This window comes from Aphelocoma coerulescens, chromosome 1A (genome assembly GCF_041296385.1).
Source record: "Aphelocoma coerulescens isolate FSJ_1873_10779 chromosome 1A, UR_Acoe_1.0, whole genome shotgun sequence".
Classification (NCBI taxonomy): domain Eukaryota; kingdom Metazoa; phylum Chordata; class Aves; order Passeriformes; family Corvidae; genus Aphelocoma; species Aphelocoma coerulescens.
This window is the reverse complement of record NC_091014.1, coordinates 79,540,488-79,558,112: the sequence shown is the minus strand read 5'-3', so window position 1 is coordinate 79,558,112 and position 17,625 is coordinate 79,540,488. Positions and strand designations below refer to the sequence as shown.

Here is a 17,625-nt window from a genome sequence, read left to right as displayed (position 1 = left end):
CTTACTAGCATCTGGGAATTATATATTTCTACCACCTCCTTCCACTTTTTTTTTTCTGTTATTATTTGGTTGTGTCTCTCTTCTGATGACATGTCCCAGATTACCTTTGAGGAAATACATGTGTATTGTATTCCCAAGAACAGGATCACCATGTACCCAGTTTCTAAGATAAGGAATGATTGAGCCAGGAATACCAGAAGGAAAAATCTCCCTGCTCAAAAGCTTTGTTTTGAGAGCCAGTCTTTTGCTGGTTTCCCTGTAGGCTCTTCAAGGTTGTTTTGGTTTTATGTTAAGATGTTTAGGCTAATGGAGGTCTCTAGAAGGCAATGCTGGGAGCATTACAGGTTTTCTTAACAGTAAAACCTAAATATCCCAGATATTTAGATAACCGAGGGGGCATTTATTTCATCTTAACAGTTCTGCAAGAGATCCTTTTTGAAAGAGAATTTTAAGCTTTTCTCTATTACCTGCTCTGGATTTGGGGCTATTAGCCTTTAAAACAACTGTCCATGTGTACCCCATGACAGTGTTTATTCTTCTTGGTTATCTGGAGGTATTTATTGTTTCCCTAAGAGAAAACTTCAGCCTCTCATATAATGTATTCAGCTACTTTATGAGCAGTAGGGAGAGCACCCAGTCTAACCACGGGGAATCATAAATGTCCTGAGCTGGAAGGGACCAACCCACAAGGGTCATCAAGGCCAGTCCCGAACAGCAGCCTCTCTTCTGGACTTTGCCAAGAGAAATTATCTAGCCTGCTCTTTTCTTTATTTCATAGGAAAATTGATTGCAGAAGAATCTGGGTTGGAAGGGACCCACAAGGAACATCAAATCCAGCTCCTGGCCCTGCACAGGATGCCCCAGGAGCCACACCCTGTGCCCGAGAGCTCTGTCCAAACGCTTCCCGAGCTCCGTCAGGCTGGTGCTGTGCCCACTGCCCTGGGGAGCCTGGTCCAGTGCCCAGCCACCCTCTGGGGGAAAAACCTTTTCCTGATACCCAACCTAAACCTCCCATGGCACAGCTTCTGGCCATTCCCTCGGGTCCTGTCACCAAAAAGAGATCAGTGCCTGCCCCTCCTCTTCCTCTCACAAGGAAGCTGCAAATTGTGATGAGGAAGAACCTCCCAGTTTTGTAAGTGAGCCTTTTTTTTTTTTTTTTATTGTACAGAAAGTTCATTTCTTTAAACAAAGTGTTAAGGAAAAAAGAACCCTGGTTTATTACTGAGCAAATTGTTCTCTTCTCCAGCACACTTAATAAATTAGGAAATCGTTTGGTGCATAAATGGCAGCACTACTACTAGGTACTACTGGGAATATACGAGGGGGATGAAGAGGCTAAAAGGCATTGGGATAACCTAAAGAACACAGTCAATTCAGCCAGAATTTGAGCCAGTAACTTCTTGTGGCTGCTTCCTAATGCCAGGTCATTTTCAAAGAAAAACGGGCGTTTTGCGTGGGCCTTTTTGCTGCTGTGGATAAAGGTTGCATTTATTTTCCCGCAGCCTGACCGCGGCCATCACCAGCACGGGGTCAGCAAGCGCAGGCCCCGCGGCCCGCCCCTCACAGCCCCCGTGCCCCGGCCATGGCCGCGCACGCGCCGTGACCCCTCCGCAGCCCCGGGACTACAACTCCCAGACGCGCCAGCGCGGACCCGCTGCCGCCCGTGTCGCGAGCGCTGATTGGCGCAGGCACTCGACGCGGCATGAAAGCCTGTCTGTGATTGGAGGAGGCGGTGGAGGCGGGGCGTCGCGCCGTTTAAGCCGCGGCGGGCCCAAGGTGGCGGTTGTTTGCCCGTTGGGGCCGTGAAGCGGCGGTGGTGGCGGCGGCGGCGGCGGGACCCCCATCCCGGGATCTCTATCCCGGGGCTTTTCCAGCGGGGCTCCCGCCGGGCACCCCCCTCCGCCAGCCTCCCGGGGTGCCCGAAGCTGCTCTCCCGTGCCCGCGGAGATTCTGGCGCTCCGCGGGGGCACGATGAGCGCGGCGGACCGCGCTGCGGGGACCCCGCGCTGCACAAGGTAGTGAGTGTGGGGGCTGCTCCTACCGGGACACCGCGGCTCCCGGAGCCCTTTCCTTACTGGTAGACTGCCTTACCGTCGGACACCTTTCGGTCTGCTTCTCTGCCTGCTGTGCTTCCTTGTTTTTCTGTCTTTCCGTTTCTGCTGCTCTTCACTTCAGCAGTAAAGCGCTCACCTTGTGCCTGGGTTGCCTCTTTCCTCCTAGTGTTATTTCTCTACGCGTATTGTTTAAGGCGTTTCTGGTCCCGCAGCAAGCTCCTGCGTGAAATACGTACACTTTTGCATATTTCGTGCTTTCCTACAGTGCTGAGAGTTTTCACGGGCGTGCACTGGGGTTCTGATCCAAGCAGCTTTGGTGAGTGGCTCCATAAAGGTCACCATTGCCTCGGTGTCACCTACCAAATCTCTTTTTCTAAGGTTTTTTTTTTTTTAACTCTGCATCTCTATTTGCAAATTTGGTGCTTGTTTGAGCAGATTAAATGTTTGAATGCACTAAATATTGTTTTGAGGAAAAATACAGTACGTAATTATATATATCCTTGATTTGCATAACATTGACTTGCTTTCCATGTAGTACTTCAACATAAGATTCAAGAACTTGGCAGCTTCTATTTCAGTGTAGAGAGTGGACAATCTATGTGGATAAGAACTTCAAGTACACCAGAAAGGAAGGCACATAGATTCCTAGACCTACACCTTAAATTGTAATGGCTGTTGCATCTGCTAGCCTGAATTATCATCTTTATTCGATGGTCTGTCTTCAGAAAGTGTTTTTCTTTCTGGGTATCAGATAGTGACTGTCGCAGATTATGTTTTCCTGTTTATTTCATAGTGGCTGCTGCTTCTAATTGAACTGCAATGGACTTTTTATCCCCTGAGTTCTGCCCTTCTATTTTTTTTCTCCTCTTATCATAATCCTCCTCCCCAAATAACTTATGAGGCTTTGCTTCCCTAACATTTATTTCTATCTTTTCCATCAGTTGGGCCCTCCTCCACAGTACCATACATCTGCAAGCTGTTCTTTACCAAAGGTCTTACTTCTCCTTAATGCCATGTTGCTCTGTTAATACCCAGAGAACAATCAAGCTAATCTGTGTTTTAATCTGAATCCGTGTAAAAGTTTCAAATCTTTTTAGCTACTTCAGAAAGTGCTTTAATTTTCTTGTCTGAAGCTTACGTGTCATCAGAGCCTGTTTCTGTCCAGGCTGCCAACCCACCGTGCCTCATCCAGATCTGCCGAGTCCCAGGCTCTGAGTCAGGATGACTTCACTTCTCTCCCGTCGATCAGCGAGCGCTTGGCCCATCTCGATCCCTCCCATGAGCTGCTGGAGTATTACCGCAAGAAGATTGCTGACTTTGATGAGGAGCATGAGGAGCTGGTAAAAAGGCTGGAGAAATACAAACAAGCATATGATGAGCAGGTCAGGAAATGAGATTTTGAGCAATGGTGGACTACACTCACAAGTTTAGTATTTTTACTAAGTTGAAAACTCGGCATAGAAGTCTTGGGATTTGCCAGTAACATGGTAGAGCTATGAAGAAACAAGTAGATTTTGGGAGTTGATGTTAAAATCTAGCTGTCTGTCCTCTGTCAAATCAAACAGAAACATGCTTGTAGGATATTCTTCTAAAGTCTTTATGGCATGGTTATATCTGCACACTGGGAATTTTGCTTCTTTTTTTTATATTAAGGCCTGAGTTTAGATGCTCATTTTCCACGTTGTCCAGCTTCTTTCCCTTTCTTCTTGTAGTGAAGGAGTGCTCTTTTGGCCTAATTTAATAGGCTTTGACTTATGGATGTAATTTGTATTTACTGCAGTGAAATTCATAAGCTTGCCCATAAGCAAGTAAGCAGAAACCTAAAAATTTGCCTTTTAAGAGGAAAAAAAGTCTTAGAGAATATCTGTAAGATATGCAGTGCTCTGATATGGGCTATAGCATGTATCTGCCTAGCAGTCATCTCTGTAATTGTGCATGGTCCTTTGGGAACAGAACAGTCACTTCTGAGGTGATTGAGGTGCCTCCTCAAGCACTGGCCATGCTTGAAGCAGCCTGAAAGTCCTTGGGGAAATACATACTGTCCCTCATATTGTCATATGGGAAAAAGAGGGGCAGGTTGCAAAATAATGCTTTTTTTCATCCAGGAGTGGTTTTCTGAAAGATTTGTTAGCTTCCCACATCAGGTGGAAAAACCTAAAACATACCAGCTAGCTGGATTTTTCTCACTGCTAAACCATACAGCTATTTTAATTTTTATTCTTTGGTGATTTATTTTGAAAGTAAATGCTATTACAGAGGCTTTGCTAGGTTTTTGTTGATGTCAGACTCCCCATAACTGCTCTGATCACCAGTGTGGAAGTGCAACCACTGGAAACTGGACACCCAATCTGACACCTTATTTCACTGTTGAGTAGTGACAGTGATTCTCAAGGCTCTGAACTCCCAGCTTAAACATTTTACAGTATCTTTTTCCAATACTGCCCTCATCTGGTCAAATATTATAGGAGAATGAAATAATTCTTGAGCTAGTTGTTCTATGCCAGTTACAGACTCAGAGCACCAGCAGCTTGAAGTTCATAAGTGTTGTCCAGTGCTGTGTTTCATTTCAAGTACCTCATTCTCCCCACTTAGCACCAGTTGCAATGGGAAGTCCGTCACTTAGAAGAGGAGATTGCGGAGCTGCAGAAGGCTTTGAGTGATATGCAAGTGTACCTCTTCCAGGAGAAGGAGCAAGTCCTTCGTCTGTACTCGGAGAACGACCGCCTGAAACTCAGGTGGGCTGGCTTGCAGGGGGGGCTGAGCCACTGGCAGCAGCAATTTGTGCGCTCTGTTCTCAGCCAGAGCTGGAGTCTTCAGAGCAGCAATTATTCCACGCTTCTTAGGGCAGGCTCCTACAAAATCGTACCAGTCTTGGAGGTGCAGTGCAATCTGTTGGGCTGCTAAATATGTTTCCACTTACTATTACTCCTGTTCTGGTAGTAGAAGGAAGAGCAGAAGTTGAACATTGGTTCAGATTTGAATTGTGCGTTACCATCTTGAAAATGAAATTCTGATGGAAGCTGACTCTGGTGGGTTGACCTTGGCTGGATGCCAGGTGCCCACCAAGACTTTATTACTCACCTTCTCTGCTGGATAGGGGAGAGAAAATGCAAGGAAAGGTAAGGTCAAAATAAGGACAGAGAACTCATTCACCAAGTTACCATTGTGGGCAAAACAGACTTGACAGGGGGAAGTCATTAACAATTAAATGACCAGAGGGCTGGAGCCTCTCTTTTAGGAAGACAGGCTGAGATAGTAGAGGCTGTTCAGCCTCGAGAAGAGGAGGCTCCAGGGAGCCCTTATAGCAGCCTTCCAGCATTTAAAGAGCCTACAAATGCTGGAGAGGGACTATTACAGGAGCATGTAGTGACAGCATGAGGGGGATGGCTTTAACTGAAAGAGGGCAGGTTTAGATTAGTTGTTGGCAGGAAATTCTTCACTATGAGGATGGTGAGGCACTGGAACAGGTTGCCCAAAGAAACTGTGGATGCCCCATCCCTGGAAGTGTTCAAGGCCAGGTTGGATGGGTCTCTGAGAAACCTGGTCTAGTGGAAGGTTCCCTGCCTGTGGCAAGGGGACTGAAACTAGGTGATCTCTAAGGTCCCTTCCAACCCGAATCATTCTATGAAATCAGAGTAGGACAATGAGAAATAAAACCGGATCTTAAAATACCTTCCCCTCACACTTCTCTTCTCCCAGCTCAGCTTCATTCATGAATTTTCTACCTCTTCCTGAGGAGCACAGGGGGACAGGGAATGGGGGTTGTGGTCAATTCATTAGATACTCTCTGCTACTTCTTCCTCCTCACTCTCTTTCCCTGCTCCAGCATGAAGTTTTCTGTTAAAGATTTAAGAACTTAAAACATGTGTTGGTGTGCTTTGGCACTTCTCAGGGGTGTGATAAAAAGTCTGATACAGCCCTTAATGTAGTTTGCTTTAAAAACAATGAACACTTAGAATCTTAATGGATTTTAGGTAGGTCATAATTCTCAATGCAAATTCTTTCCACCATGTGCTATTGTATCAGCCTACATAGTACTGTCATACTTGAAAAGAAAAAAGCTCTCCAGTCCCAGCAGAATTGGTGGCTTTCTTGTGTTGGCAACATCAGGAATGTCTTTGAGAGCTTGTTTTTAAAGCAATATTCTCAGGAACTGCAACAGGTTGGAAATCTTGCAAGCATCAACAAGTAAACTAAAAGGACAGTGTGTCACAATGTTGTGGTGTATTGTAAAAAAACAATGTGCTGACCGGTTCCTTTGAATTCCAGGGAACTGGAGGACAGAAAAAGAATCCAACAGCTCCTGGCTTTACTGGGAACAGATGATGGAGAAGTTACATATTTTCATAAGGAGCCTCCACATAAGGCAAGTTCCATTTTTCTGTAGATCTCCTCTTTGGATTGTAACATGAGTATCTGTATCCCAGAGTCTGACCACAGACCAGATCTGTCCCACAAGTCAAAGGTTGCTAAATGAGCCCAAAGCAGGAGGGAACTGTAGCAACATCGGGTTTTAGTATAAATGCTGAAAGGTAAGTAGGAACAAGCACACTGAAAGTAGGTCCTCTTAGCATCAGCCTCCTCCTATCTTCAAAACATACCTCCAGGTCAGCCTCTAAAATGTCAGATGGGAGTCTGAAGTCATCTGGCAAATGGTTGTCAAGAAGATGGCAAGAACACCACAAAAAGCGTGGGGGAAGTGCAGAAAATGACCAGGCACAGTGTTTGAAGATCAGCTATCTCAGAATGCCTGTCTCTTACAGCTTCAGTAAAGAATATGTCAAGGTTGCTGCAGCAATTTCCTGGGCTGAAGACTGCTGAAGAAGCATCCTCTCTAGGCAACATTGTGTTGTGTATTTCAGAAATGGTGTTGAATTGTTTAAATGGCAGTGCATATGATGTGCAGTGTAGTTGAACCTACTCAAGGAAGTCATGAGTCGTTCAGAAATACAGAGACTATGATGGGAATATAGGATTTATTTTGGAATAAGGTGCAGAAAAAGGCTGAAATATGCTGCATTGTTCATGGTTGCTCTGCACTGCTCAAGCACTTCAAAAATCATGCAGAAGCTTTAAAATTCCTGGTTTAGGGTAGCTCTAAAATTAGGCCTATTATGTAATATCAACCTAAAGATAAGCATTGGGGTTATAACCTGCTCTTTCATGGCCTCCTTTTCTTTTTAGGTGGGTTTCAGCTCAACAGTTGAGCTTCAGTATTTTTATCACTTAGCATTTGTGTCAGGCTCGTTCAGTATCTTGAATGAATGTGCTGACAAATGAAGCTTTATGTTTCTCTGTCTTGCTGAGACAAGTAGTAGTATAAAAGAAGGCAATAACATCATCTTCACCTTCTTCTCTGTTCCCAAAATACTCTTTTTCCTGCTGAGGGTGCTCATTTTCATCCTAATGAAGCCATCAAAGGCAGAATTACTTTCCACTTTTTCTGGTGAAAATAATAGGGGCAGTAATGGCAAAACTCAGCCATGATAAAGGAAACTTTTCATCATGGGCATTACACTTGTGAATGTCTTCCTTGTTTTGTGGTAGAAGTAAGGTAATGCTGTTCTTTTGGATATCTCGTTTTAACCTTTTAAGATTTGTTCTTGACCACTGCACCTGTGGGGAAGTCAGATGCTCAGTGCAGATGTCTTGTTTCTGTAGGTTACTGTTCCACAAAGGCCAGCAGAGACCCAGGAACAAGATGATGCTTCTAATGCAGGTACCACACCAAGCTGAGTAACAGCAGCTCAGCGCTGTTCTTTGTGTGTGTCTGTCTCCTGTATGCCAAAATAATTCCTGTCTGGGAATGCTTTGGTAAATCTCCATTAAGTGCCCTAAATATGTCAATACATATCCATGCAGTACTCCTGGCTTCCCTCCAACATCCTTTAAAATTACCTTAGCTGGCTCTCAGGTCCCTGATGTGCTCAGCTGAGGAAGAGGCTGTGTGGCCATCACATGGCTGTTCTGGAACTGTGCAGGTACCAGCTGGCCAAGCACCTTTGCCACAGCCATTCCAAGCTGTGAGGTTCTGCTTGCCTTTAGTGTAGATTGTTGTGTGGGTCCATATGCCTACATACTCATTTTCTCTTTTGAAATAATTGTCTCATCAAATTGAGTGAAATTAGCCAACAAGCTCAAAACTCATTCAAGCCCTTATGTTTGTGCAGCTGTGACGTCTGCCTATTCATCATTTATTTTAAGAAAATGTATCAAGTTTTCTTTCTATATATGCCAACAAAATTAGGAGGTTGCCTAAATATTGCAGTATGTTAGAGGGAATAAAGGTATGTGATCACCCTAAGTTGTAGAATTCTTTTCTTTCAGCTAACCCTTCTAGAAATAATTGTGACTGTAGCCGTGGCAACCTTTTTGCTGTTCCTGTAGGCTCACCAGAACACACAGAAGGTCATGCTTGGAAAGGTACTGCAAGTACATTGGAAAACCTTTTCCTACTTTTGTTAAATTTCTTCAGTAGGTATGGAGAGGAATACTTCAAAACCAACAGCAAAAGGAGAGAAACCAGAAAGTCCCGAGAGATATAAAAGAGATAATGAAACACTTCTACTACAGGTAAAAACATTTGCTAACTGATGGACATAATTGCTGGCTTGCAGAAAATTATGATGAAAAAGTATGCCATCTGCTTAGATGAGGTGTAGATGTACCAGTTTTATAAATCCCTGCATCTTACTATGGATTCACACTGTCAGTTTACTTAGCTGTTTCTTTGTTGTGAATGTAAATGTAAGAACTGATTCTGGAAGCTTTATGTAAGCAGATGTTCTACTAATGTCAACTGAAATATGTTATCCTTAAGCATAGAATATGTAATTGATGATATCTCCCATAATTTGATAGCAGATATGAATTTACATTGAACCCACTGAAGATGTGCAGGGTTGGGAGTTTCGTGGAAGTTTAACAAAAGCAATGTGTTTGAGACAGTATTAGGCAGCCCCCATAAGATGCACTGATACAATGAAATGTTCCTTTTTCTAGACTTCCATCAAAGTTTAGGTATAGGTAGCATGACAGAAAGAAAGATAAAATGTGCAGAATCATGAGCTGGGGAAGATGGCAGAAGCTGCATGTAAAGTATGAGTGAGCAAGGATGAATCAAGAAAAGCAAGTAATAGACAAACTTGTACAGCAGATACAAGTTTAGTGGTGGTGGTTGTTTTTATTATTATTATTTGCTCAAGAAAAGGTACAAAAGTGTCTCTGCAGATTCCACAGGATTTGTTAGATGTGTGCAATTTAAATCTTAACAATATCTTCAATCTATTGTTGCTGCTCACGGTATGCCTCTCTTGCCTATAGCATGATTTTTTAAAAAATATTTTAGTTGTTTGAATACTTAGCATTAAAACAAAGACAAAAGATTGAGAAATTAGAACTGCCAAAGGTATTACCAGGTACAGTTTTTGATCTGAATCTTGGAATTTAAAGAGACTTGCAAGGACAGGAGCAGAGCTAGTGTGAGGTCTTGTTCAGTAATGTCTTTGCTTATTCAGGTGAAGGCCCTGCAAGCTCAGATAGAAGAACAGACACAATTAGCCAAGGAACAGGTCGAGGCACTACTCGAGGACAGGCGGATTCAGATGGAGGAGGCTGAGGTCCGGCATCGGAGGGACCAGGAGAAGATAAAAACTGTAACAGAAAAGTGAGTGTTTGAGAATGATCGTGATGTAGTCATGAGATGAGAAGAGAGGGAGCAATAGAAATGTTATGACTTTCAGTGTGTTGCTTCCTGCAGCAGGCAGAAAAGCAAATTATGCAGCCATCTGGTAGTGTGTGTGGAAGATGAGTGGAATAATCTGCATATTTAAAAGCCTCTTTCATGCACTGGAAGAACAGCACATCTTTCATTAGATGGGTTAAACTCACATTTAGATCACCTATCTTCTTCTCCTCTGGTTCTTCCAACTTGCAGTGATGACTGATGGAATTAAGGTTAGGCACTAGGAAAGAAGTTAACTCACTGGGATCCCTTTTTGCAGGCTCCATAAGACCCAAAATCTCTTATATGAGAGTACCCGTGACTTTCTCCAGCTCAAGTTTGATGCCAGAGCCAATGAGAAAGCGTGGATGGCAGAGAAGGACAGTCTGTTGAGGAAACTTCGCAAAGATCTGGATCATCTTGTTTTCAGCACAGAGTCAGGAAAAACGAAGCAGAGAGAGCTGAAGAAGATGATTCAAGAAGATGATGGAACTTCAAAACTCCACAGCAGAGAAATAAAGGTAATTTTTTTGTCTTTGACAGAGGCTCTTAAACAGTTATTGACTAGAAAATTGCAAGCACCTTGGCCTTTGCACAACAGGCAGTCACTAGCAGCAGTTTCAAAGCTGTACTGGATTGCCTTAAGTGACATTGTTGTTGGCACTAATCTAAATAAAAAACCACTCCTGCTTCGAAATCAGCATCACTTTCAAATTTCAGTTAAAATATATAGTTAGGATTTATGGTAGCATGTCACTGTCAGTTTCTTTCATGTCCAGAAAAAAATCCCTAACTCTGTAAGCCATGTGGTAAGTGGGGCCAATGGTTTTTAACCTGCTGATTGCACGTGGCTCTCTGTTCCTGTAAGTGCTCAGAGCTAGTGGTCTTAGAATGCTGTGTCTGGATCTTCCTTGCTGCTGTCAGGGGAGAATGAGTCCTCTCAATTGATGTCTTCCAGCTCTTCTCTAGGAGTCTGAGTTTTTCTTCCACTATACTTCCAGTGAGAAGTTGGGAGGTAGGAATAAGAATTGGAAAGTAAACAGGCAATAGGGAATTGTTTTCATCTACCACTGGATGCAGGTGCCTCTGAAATGCAGTACTGGCAAGCAGCTGTGAAAGGGAGTTACAGCATTAGCTGAATGTTACTTTTAATGATGAGCAGTCATACAAAACGGGTAACTTAATTCAAAGGTTTTGGTAATGGAACTGATGTTAGAATATTATCTTCACATACTTATTAGCTGTAGTTTCAGTTGTTAATTTTTATTTTCCTGTCATATTGGCAGTGTTATCACACTGCTTTTCCAGAGCAGGGGAAGTTTTTTAATCACAATCTTGGGTTGATTCTTCCTGTTCCTCCTATGTCCTAGTTACTGCAAGACAAGCTAATGCAGGAAAAACACCTGTCCCACATGTACAGAGAGCAGTGTGTCTCCCTGGAGGGGGAGGTGGCTAGGATCCGTGAGGAGAGAGATGCTGGCAAAGAACTCTTTAAGGTAATTAGTCTGTAAGCATCTGCTAGCTGTGTGGTGATCTTGCAGCCTTTATTTTGTATTGCCTACTGAGTTCTCATCTCCATAGGAACGCTCAGAAAAGATGGGGAAGCGCCTGAAACTGATGACTCAGCGATGTGAGACCTTGGAAAAACGTCGTAGTATGGAAGTAGAGGGCTTCAAGAATGACATTAAACAGCTTCAGCAGAAGCTGAAAGATGTAGAGAAGCAGATCTATAAGGTAAAGGCTAAGCATTTCTGAGGCAGAGTATTATGGGCTTATCCTATGGAGGTGTATTCTCAGTATTCAAAGGGGTATTTCCCCTGGAGTTAAGGAAATAATTCCTTTTCTAAGTGCTCCTTTAAATATCAATATCTGACAAAACCTGCCTCCTATGTGTTTTACAAAGCAAAAAGATTTGTCTTTGTTTATCAATTAGGCATCAAGCTTACCAGGAACTGTCCTGGCTATACATTAGCTATGTATTTTTGTTTCCACTCTCAAGTTCTAATGTGATACCTGTAGCTTACTTAACTGTCTCAAAATTGCAAGGCAGTAGTTTGATTCAGAAATTTATCCTGCAAAGAAAGTAATTATTTCTTTTCTTTGTGGGAGCCATAGTGTTTGGTTCTGTTCCAGTAAGAGGTAGATCATTGACTTAAGAATTGTGAATATTCTATTTATTACTGTGTCGATATGTCATTTGTAACTTTGCAAAAATCGCTGCAGAAGCAATGGCTGGAAGTTGAAGCTGTGTTCTCTGTATAGCTTCCAGATGTGTAGATGAACATCAGAACAGCTTAGAAGGGAAGCCACAGCCTTGATGTTGCGTGGAGTTTAGGATGAGACATTTATCTATAATATGCCTGAGAGGATGATCTTGGCATAGCTTAGACTCTCCTTCAGTGCTACTGATCCACTAATTTCCTGTACTTTCGGTGCACAGTTCAGTTTACTCAGACTAATGTATTTATTTTGATTTAAGGTTTCAATTTATATATATATTTTTTAATGGCCTGTGGGTTTTTCAACTTTATTCTTTAAGGACTAACAGCATAATTCAAAAGGGTGTATTATACCTTTACTGTAGACTTGTATGTTTTTTATCTGTGGGTGTGCTCTTAATTGTGCTCTCAATTTCTTAACACTGTTAACCACAAGAGGGCAGGGGAACAAAATACTTGAAAGAAGTCTCCAGAGTGATCATTAAATCCTTCTCATCACTTCAGGTCAAAATGACTACAGATGACTAAATTTCCTGATTTGCATATTAAAATCTTTGACCAAGAACTACACGATGACAATAAGAAACCATAATGGGTGAGGAGAATAGAGGGATTTTAGAGCAGCTCCCAATGCTGTGCCCTTGAAAGTGACTGCGCTGGCATGCTATCCAGTTGCAGGGTGACAGGAAATGGCAGCCCTGGCCAGCTTGCCATCAGGAATTCTGATTATCCAGCAGCCTTTGTTCAGCTCAGTACAGGCCATGTGGCACTGCCTGAGTTAAGGCATTGTACTTGAACTGCTCTTGAATCCTGTGCAGTTCAGAGGGCAGCAGGTCAGCCACAGCAGTTAGAACACCTCTAGTTTTAATAGCAAAAGATGATAAAATGTCATCTCCTGAGGTACTTAGAACTAGATAAGAGTTACTTGATAAATACTTTACCTTGCCCCTTTTTGTGGGTCTCTAACTAATACAGGAACCAGAAAGGAGTCAACAGGCTATGAGTCAACTTGGTTATATTCTATTAAGATTTCTTCCCTGCCCGTAATATAATACAACAACATAATGTTATGAAAGGTTTGTTCTTTTTTTGGTTCTGGAGCATCTTTCTATTGATGATGTGTATTATCCTAGTGCTATTAACTTACACATTCTCTTTGCTGGCTAGAAAGGGTCTCCTTTAGAGTTCTCTCCCTCATATACTTATCATAATACTCCCTAAATTGTATTCTGTACAACTTTGTTTTTCCTAATCTTTTTTTCTTTTTGTTTTTAGGTGGCTCAGAATTTGGGACCAGACCAGGATCTTGCAATTCTGCGTGAGGTCCGCCAAGGAAACAAACTAACACGTAAAATTCAGGGAGAACTAAAAGACTTAAAAGCAAAAATCTATAGCTTAGAGGATGAACTGCGGTTCTGCTGAAGCTGAATTATTAGCTGGCATGCTAATTTTAGGAATGGGACATTGCTAGACTTGAATAGTCATATGCAAGAACAGCTCCTGCTTGTTTGTTTCCTGGCATCCATTGACAGGAGGTTTGAGGAAATCTGCAGTTAATGTCATAAGTGTGTACATGAGCCATTCCTAGTGTACCAGATTATATTGCTGCTTGAGCTGAGAGATGGCACCTGATAAAACTGACTTTAAAAGTACATGATGACTGATATATCAGGAGTGTGTCTATGACTATATCTTCATATCTGTGGAAGGGATCAGTGTATAGTGTCCTTTGTCTTTATTTGGAGCATATTATAAACCACATATATGGTTATAATGAAATTAATAATCATAGAAGGATCTAGTTCAAGGTCTGAATTTTGGATGACATTTTCCTATGTGAGAAGCAGCTTTTAAAATAGTTTATATGATTACTGTTTTGGTGCTTAGCACCTCAGGATGTAACTGGAAATTCTCATATGGAAAGTCTGTACTAAAATGTCTTACATTTGGCCCTGGACAGTATAACTATTTTAAAATTACTCCCCTTTTCTTGGTTTTAACCTAATTGGAACAAGCCTACCTGATTTAATATGGTGGGGAAAGATAACCCATTCTAGAACTCATCTGCAAGGATGAGCAACATCTACATGTGTTCTGAATGCTTTGTGGGGAGGAAGGCTGAAATTCAGTTTCTCTTCCCCTTCCTCCCAGTTTTTTAACACACAAAGGAAGCCCATAATAAAAGGGATCTATCTAGTATCTTCCTTAACCACCTTATTATCTCTTTGTAGCTCTTAACAAGGTCATGGTTATGTGCAGAGAAATCATGGTCGGCTTTTGCTACAGCAGTTGTTGCTGCTGAACAAACTGGGGTGGAAGAGCAGGTGCTCATAACTGTAGCTATATAATGATTCTCTAGCCATGTGGTGATTGTCTTCCTACCAGACATCAGAGCATCACAGTTATAGAAAACAGGTGAAATCATGAGAAGGGCTACAACATGGCTTCAGCCCAGTTTGTATTTGCAGGTATTCATGCTTCTACTGTAGCATCAGCACATCTTGTCCACCTTGCAGCCTGAGAGCAGATCTGTAGTGGAAAATGGATTTCAATGCCTCTGTTTCTTACTTTACCTTTCTTTACTGTGTTTCTGGTGTATACACCATACAGGCTACTAGCACTTCCTTTCCCTTTGAGAAGAACTTAGTGTGGGAAAGCAGGCAATTTCTTTTGTGTGTGGAAGTGGCCATGCAGATTCTCATTTAGTGTTTCATAGTAGATATGGAGAAGATGGTTGTTTTTGTGCTGTGAAGATTTGGAGAAGGAAGAACTGTTTTTATAGCGTCAGCTAAAGCAATGCAGGAGGGGAAATTCCCTTAAGACATCCATACCCACTTCAGTTGTCTTAACCTTTTTGTGACAAACTTGCTGTCCCTCATGGTCCTGTACTGTGGCCTTTATTCTGTATGTGTTCTTGAGGGCAATTGATCTCAGACTTCAGTGTGAGTGGCTGACAGTCTGTACCTGGGTGCTCAACTACACTGCAGCTTGCAAGGGGCTGTTTTAAAGGATGTTGCACTGATCAGCTGAGCTGAAAATGCTGAACTGTTCAGAAACTGGTTCATGAACAACTTGGGTGCCAATGCGATGTGGACAGTTAAGGAAGGCTATTTAATGCTATCCATCATTTTGTCTCACTCTCTCCTAGCTGACTGGTACTTTCTTAGAGAAATCAAGATACTTAAAGTGAGTTTGTAAGTGAAATAACGTACTACTGGTTTGAAGATAAGATATCAAAGTTATCATAGGGCCTAAAAGGCTGCTTCTGAAAATTGCTACATAATGAAGCCTTAGCCACTCATTCAGCAGGATCCATCTACTTAAATTCAGCTGATGGGAACCTAGCAAAAAGGTCTCTTGAACCTATAGAATTCTGTTTATTTTCAACTCTTCCAAGCTAAAGAATTGCCTGTGAAATGACATCTTCCTCACTTGAAAGCCATGAAGTGTATCTGGATAAAGACTTCAAGCTTTGACATTCAGGTTTGTAAGACTGGGAGGAAGTACTGGGGGAAGAAGGATGTAAATGTTTAATTTCCTGTCTTCCTTACCAATATTCTTTAATACTTGAAAGACTGAAAAAAGTAAAATGACAACATTCCTGATCTGCTAGTGTATCAAAATCAAAGTACAGTTTGAACATGATTCTTAATATGTCAGTAGGCTATAAACACTTCCTATGTGAGGGGGCTGGGAGGGAAATTATGGTATTGTTACTCTGGAAATCCATTTTGTTTGGAAGCTTGAATATTTGTCCAAGTGCAGGAAGTGCAAAGTATTGTACATGCTCTTTCTGTGTGACATCACGTGATCGTGTGAAATGTTGCCAAAACAAATGGGGACCTTCATGCCAAGAACTGCTTTAAAGAGCCAAGTGCTTCCCACCACTGACAACTACCCTTTAAAATGTCAACAAAGCATTATTTGCATTTTCAAAAGGGTTTCCTGGGAGAAGTTCCACTACCTTAATTGCTGAATTTTTTCCCACAATTTTTGGATAGAAATCAAAAAATAGCATTTACTCCAAAGATTGATTAGCTTTTTTGCTAATTGAAGTTAGTAATGTGTGACTTTTATCATTTCAATACAGGTAATGCCAGGTTTTGAGTGTAGGAGCATAGAATTTGAAAGACTTGCAAAATGTCTGCTTCTAAGAATAGAGATGCTATAGTACAGGATTAAAGGTTAGAACTGGACAAATATTCTTATTGTGAGCCAAGATACTGAAATATCTCTTGCCTAGCTAGGAGAAAAATGAGGAGCAGGGGAAACCTTATTGTTGTGTAGCTTTATTTAAGTAAAGGAGTGCCTACTTTTCAGAAGGAATGTTGAAATATTGCTTAAGGCCCAGAACCACAGATGATTCAGAGGAAGAAAAAAGGTTGTGCAAGAGCTCATTTTGTCTTGCATTAAGAAGACTGATTAATATGTGTCTCTTGAAGACAAAAAAACAACCTACCAAAGGCCTCTCTATCCTAGCAGGGCAATGCTGAGCAACGAGTAGCTTGAACCTGAAGTTAATTTAAAAAGGTATATGTTTTTAACAGGAAGACTGTGCTTTTTTTCTTACTGTAACAAACTAGGTGTGGAGGTAACAAATTCTCCATCTTTATCTTCAAAGCAAAAAGTGATTTCACCTCTGGAGAAGGTAGCTTGTTTTAATAAGGTACTGGGTTTGAACCATTAGAACTTAATGAAGTATAATGACTTGAGCTAACAGGAAATCATTTAGTGGTTCCTTCTGGCTTTAACCTTATGATGTATTTATATGCAGTATTTGTAGGAGTTTTTTAGTTTTCGTGCAGTTGCTTTAATTATAGGGACATGCTGTGTCAGCTAACCCTACACAGCAAGGTTACACAAGGTAAAACAAAACCAAACCAAAATTTTAAAAAATCCCTCGTGATCTTCCTGTATCTCAATCTGCAGTAATTCCCAAGTGAATTGATGCTGTGACTGCACTCAGGCAGATCAGCAGTTCTCCTAGGTGTTAGAATAAGTCTAAGCAGTAATATAGTATATGCTTGTATGCAGTGGCTATATTTAAATTGCTTATGTAAATAGGATTATCAATTCAGAAACACATACATTTTACCACTGTGGATGGACTCTCTGGGCAGCCTGATATTCTGGAATTGAAATGTTTCTATGTAGGCCAGTAATTCTTTGATAATCAGATAGTATTTTTGAGACTAGCTGGGAGCAACACGCCTGTGTACTTTGTTCTGGTAGATTTGTTCATACTCATGAAAAGTGATGTTGGTCAGACTTTTAATCAAAGGTCACAAACACATGTAATTTGGTGTACTAGAATTTGTGCCTGCTCAGTCAAAATCCTAATAAAGGTGTCCTGTTTGTCCCTATTCAAAGTGGCATCGTAGGTCGTTAGTAGGTAAGGGACATTTTAAGAGTTTTCCTTCTAATTTTTCTGCAATATTCTGCTTTTCTGTTTTCAAGTTGCTTTAAATTGTAAGATATCCCCTTTACTCCCTAAAGAGTTTTTGTTAAATTTTCAAGTCTAGCTGTAGAAGTATACACATTTTTTAGCCTACAGATTGGGATTATGCACCAGAACATTCTTGGACACAGTGTGGAAAGTGTGAGTGGTGGGAGCTGCAGTGATTCCTTT

At 41.7% G+C, this 17,625-nt stretch overlaps 1 protein-coding gene across 3 annotated transcripts; it reads left to right on the top strand.

Moving 5' to 3' along the window:
- The first annotated feature begins 1,778 nt into the window (after nt 1-1,778).
- On the top strand, nt 1,779-17,365 carry CCDC77 (coiled-coil domain containing 77). 3 transcript variants are annotated; one of them, XM_069003699.1, is made up of 11 exons: nt 1,779-2,015; nt 3,220-3,436; nt 4,647-4,789; nt 6,324-6,420; nt 7,716-7,773; nt 8,533-8,627; nt 9,572-9,720; nt 10,058-10,298; nt 11,148-11,273; nt 11,359-11,511; nt 13,272-17,365. In XM_069003699.1, exons 1-11 carry the CDS (start codon nt 1,972-1,974, stop codon nt 13,416-13,418), a joined length of 1,470 nt encoding a protein of 489 aa, XP_068859800.1. In that variant the 5' UTR covers nt 1,779-1,971; the 3' UTR covers nt 13,419-17,365. The 3 variants fall into 3 exon arrangements, with proteins under 3 accessions (XP_068859800.1, XP_068859799.1, XP_068859801.1); XM_069003698.1 differs by having other exon boundaries at nt 8,530-8,627; XM_069003700.1 differs by lacking the exon at nt 11,148-11,273 and having other exon boundaries at nt 8,530-8,627.
- Nucleotides 17,366-17,625: the final 260 nt, after the last annotated feature.